Source organism: Nematolebias whitei, chromosome 5, assembly GCF_014905685.2.
Source record: "Nematolebias whitei isolate Nwh7 chromosome 5, NemWhi1, whole genome shotgun sequence".
In the NCBI taxonomy this organism is placed as follows: Eukaryota; Metazoa; Chordata; class Actinopteri; order Cyprinodontiformes; family Rivulidae; genus Nematolebias; species Nematolebias whitei.
The window spans coordinates 3,586,513-3,590,667 of NC_056502.1; the positions used below are offsets into that span (position 1 = coordinate 3,586,513).

The 4,155-nt window shown below is 42.3% G+C and overlaps 1 protein-coding gene across 1 annotated transcript in view; it reads right to left on the bottom strand.

Annotated features, from left to right (window-relative positions):
• LOC119409801 (retinoic acid receptor beta) overlaps positions 1-4,155 on the bottom strand; it is a 29,698-nt gene that overhangs the window by 20,583 nt on the left and 4,960 nt on the right. Inside the window, exons 2-3 of the mRNA XM_037676704.1 lie at positions 720-877; positions 345-486 (exon numbers count right to left, since the gene is read on the bottom strand). Coding sequence (XP_037532632.1) covers positions 345-486; positions 720-877 — 300 coding nt within the window. The remainder of the gene's footprint in view (positions 1-344; positions 487-719; positions 878-4,155) is intronic.

Sequence of the window (4,155 nt, forward strand, 5' to 3'; positions counted from 1 at the left end):
ATGGGTGTATGGATGGATGGATGGATGGATGGTTGTATGGATGGATGGATGTTTGGATGGATGGTTGTATGGATGGATGGATGGATGGATGGATGGATGGATGGATGGATGGATGGATGGTTGTATGGATGGTTGTATGGATGGATGGATGGATGGTTGTATGGATGGTTGTATGGATGGATGGATGGATGGATGGATGGATGGATGGATGGACGGACAGACGGACGGACGGACGGACAGATGGACCTGACTGAACTGGTCCTGTAGATCTTTGGTAAAAACAGACCAGGTTACAGTCCAGTGAGTTGCAGGGGGTCACATCTGGGTCAGACCCGAACACTCACACTCTTTGGACATTCCCACGGCGAAGCACTTCTGCAGGCGGCAGTACTGACAGCGGTTCCTGGTGATCTTATTGATGATGCAGTTCCTGTCGCGGTGACACGTGTACGCCATGTTTTTCTGCACGCTGCGGCGGAAGAAGCCCTGCAGGGCGACAACGGAACAGGAAGGACATCGAGAATATAAAAACGGTCTTACTTGAAGCTTGGATTTATCCTTTTACGCTAAAAGTTTAACATGATGTGAAACATTTAGGAGCCAGTAAATAAAAGGTCAATGAAGCCTCGGAGCTGCTTTCACTCAGACGTCTTTAATTTCAAACTGAATTTCAGAGAAATGAGAAAGTGAAACCCGAGCTAACGCGGTGATTGTGTTACCTTGCAGCCTTCGCAGGCGCTGACTCCATAGTGGTAACCGGAGGATTTATCCTGACACACGAAGCAGGGCTTATAGGTGCGCGGCGGCGGAGGAGGGGAGGGCGGGCTGGTAAACGGGTCGTCTGAACCAGAACTGGAGCTGGAGCTGTGGGTTTCCACTGCAGCAGAAACACATCGTATCACACAACACGTTGAACAACCTCCAGGAACAAATGTAGAACAAAACACCACACACGTTCCATTTGCTTTTTAACAAAACACTTTCAGCTCATTTGCTGCCAAAACGACATTTTCTTTACAACTTATTCCACTTTCTTACAGCACTTTATATCTTCAAGAGACGACATCATCATGACTTGTTCAAACACAATTACAGATATAAAGTAGAACTGCGAGCGGTTATTACCGGGGTCCAGGCCACTTGACGAACATGGAACTTGGCTCATGTCGTCCCCAGAACCCCGTGGACCTGGTCCACCACAGACTTGTAGCATAATGAGGATAATTATATTCCATTACAGATAAGTAATAAAATATGTAAAGAGAATAACAAGTAAATACCTAATATTTAAAAAAATTATATTAGGTATTTACTTCTTATTCTACTTATGAAATACTTATGAAACACTAATAATAATAATAAAAAATAATGTAAAATATTATTAAAAATGTTTAAAAAAATAATATGAAATACAGTACTTATATGCTTATGAAATTATTTATTTAAATACTTATATTTGGTAGTTATGCATGATTATTTTAGAATTATTTAAATTGTTTTAAAGTACAGTACAGTAATGTAACAGGACAAGGGCTTTTACAGGCACCGGCCACATGTTACATAATTTAAAATAAACATTTTCATCCAACACCTTGAACTCATACATTCTTATACTGACATTGCTCAAGTTCGTTTTGTCAGTTATTTGAAGAAATCATATTTTGTGTATACTTTATTCAAATGTTATACTTTATCCAGCAGACATGTTCTGTCCCTTATTTCAAGAATCACTGAAATACATTATATTTGATATAAATATTTTATTTATTAACCTTTATTTAACCAGTCAAATCCCATTGAGATCACAGATCTCTTTTGCAAGGGAGGCCTGGGCCTGAAGGCAGACTAACATGCATGTTTTTAATCTGTGGGAGGAAACCGGAGTACCCGGAGAAAACCCACGCAAGCACGAGAAGAACACGCAAACACAGAAAGACCCCAGGTCCAAACGGGGATTGAACCCAGGACCTTTATGCTGTGAGGCAACAGTGCTAACCACTGAGCCGTCGTGTTGCCAACTGCCAATATGATCAGTAACAAAATTAATATAAAAGTCAATAAATTAAATCCTTAAATTCCTTGAAGGAATGCATATCTCCCGCTGCATCTTGTGTTCTTGATACGTCAGATATTTCAAAGCTTTAGAGAAGAAATATGGATCTAGGACCCAAATATTACACGCACTAAATATGTTCAAATGAACATTTAATATTAACACATACCTCCAGGTCTAATTAACAAGAAATAGTTTAAGATTCACAAAAAAACAAAACAGCTCACGAGAAACGCTCTGTCCCAACGGCAAAAACGGTGCAGAAAACACTCGTTACATTTCTGACCGAAGACCCATCAGTAACCACGGCAACAAATATGAACTAATAATAAAAATAATTATCCAGGTGTGACGCATGAATCCTGAGTCTAAACAAACTGAAGCACGAGGTCTAAACCGAAGGTGGAGGAACATGTGGCGAGGGACCTGCACAGGTCCTGCCTAACAAAGATACACGAAATTAAGTCAAACTGCGGTGGATTTTATTTTTTATACTCGACAAAATGAAGCACTAACCGCTGAAAATATGTTAATTTTTAAAAATGATTTGTTCCTTACCAAACTTTAAAATTAGAATAAAACTCCTTAGATGAACAGAGACAGATGACTCATTTTATTAATTAACAAAAACTAATCCAAAAATATAGAAGCAGAGGTTAAATATGGAGCGCTCAGGTGTGTGTCAACACAACACCAAGACGTAAAAACATCAGCAATGACCTTAAAGAAACAGCCCATCAGTCAGGGACGGGTCAAAGGTCATCTCCAAACTCTGTGGAGTCCAATCTACAAAGACAACCTTATTTACAAAACATTTAGGACAGCTGGCAACCTTCCAAGTGTGGAGATCCCTGCACATTCACCCCAAAGGTCAGACCGTGCAATGCTCAGTGCAGTTTTCTCAATTTATGTTTCTACAAGCCTTGATGAGCGGGTTAAAGGTCAAAGGTCATGCCAAGAGAGTTTAAAAAAAGACTGAAAATGTACAGAACCACAAGGCTCCTGGGACCCGGTTCTTTGGACAGACAGGACCAGGGAGGAGGTGTTTACCCATGATGCACGGCGACATGTTTGGAGAAAACCAAGCAGTATATCAGCACAAACACATGAGCTGTCAGCATGGTGGTGGCAGGCTGATGGTGTGGGCTCCTTGCAGTCATGGTGTCACTCCTCAAAGGATCCTGGAGTCAAATATGTCCAACTAAACTGGGTCCAGCAGGACTGGGTCTAACAGGACTGGGTCCAACAGGACAGCAGCTAATCTACAACAGAATGGGTCAAAAAGAAAAGAACGAACATGCTGCTGTGGTCCAACAAGAGTCCAGAACCTCACTCAACCTGACTGAAAGTATGGTGGGACCTTAAGGCCACGTTTATGAGTCAAATTGTAGCACTTCTGCTGCGTTCCGGCTGTTTGTCCACACAACAAGAGCGGTCCGTTCCTCTGACGTCGAAGCTTTTTGAATCCCGCTCTTTGAGTGGAGTTTTTACATGAAATCACACACGAGTGCTCCGGACGGCTGCATTCAAAAGTGTTTCTGTGAGTAGATGAACAACAGTAACAATGGAGAGTGCTGTTTGTGCTGCTCGCACATTTCAACATGGAGGAGCGACCTGACCGCATCCTCGGTCCAAAAGAACATTTGTGTCGACATCACTGTGGACGTAACTGCTTTCATGCTGGAGATTGAAGTGTCGGCATCGTTAAAAGGCTGCACAGAAGATGTTGGAGTCAGCCTCCCCACCATCACAGACATCTACACCTCCAGATGCAGGAAGAGGGCCACCTGCATCATGAAGGACCACACTCACCCAGCACACACACTTTTTACTCCGCTCCCCTCAGGAAGGAGGTTGAGGAACATTAAGTGTAGAACCACTAGACTGAGGAACAGCTTCTACCCTGAGGCTGTTAGACTCATGAATCTCTAACCAGGAGAATCACTGTGAAAAATCACATCATGTTACTGCTGATCTGTTTCATGTTGCTGCTGATCTGCTTCATGTTGCTGCTGATCTGTTTCATGTTGTTTCTGATCTGCTTCATGTTGCTGCTGATCTGTTTCATGTTGCTGCTGATCTGTTTCATGTTGCTGGTGATC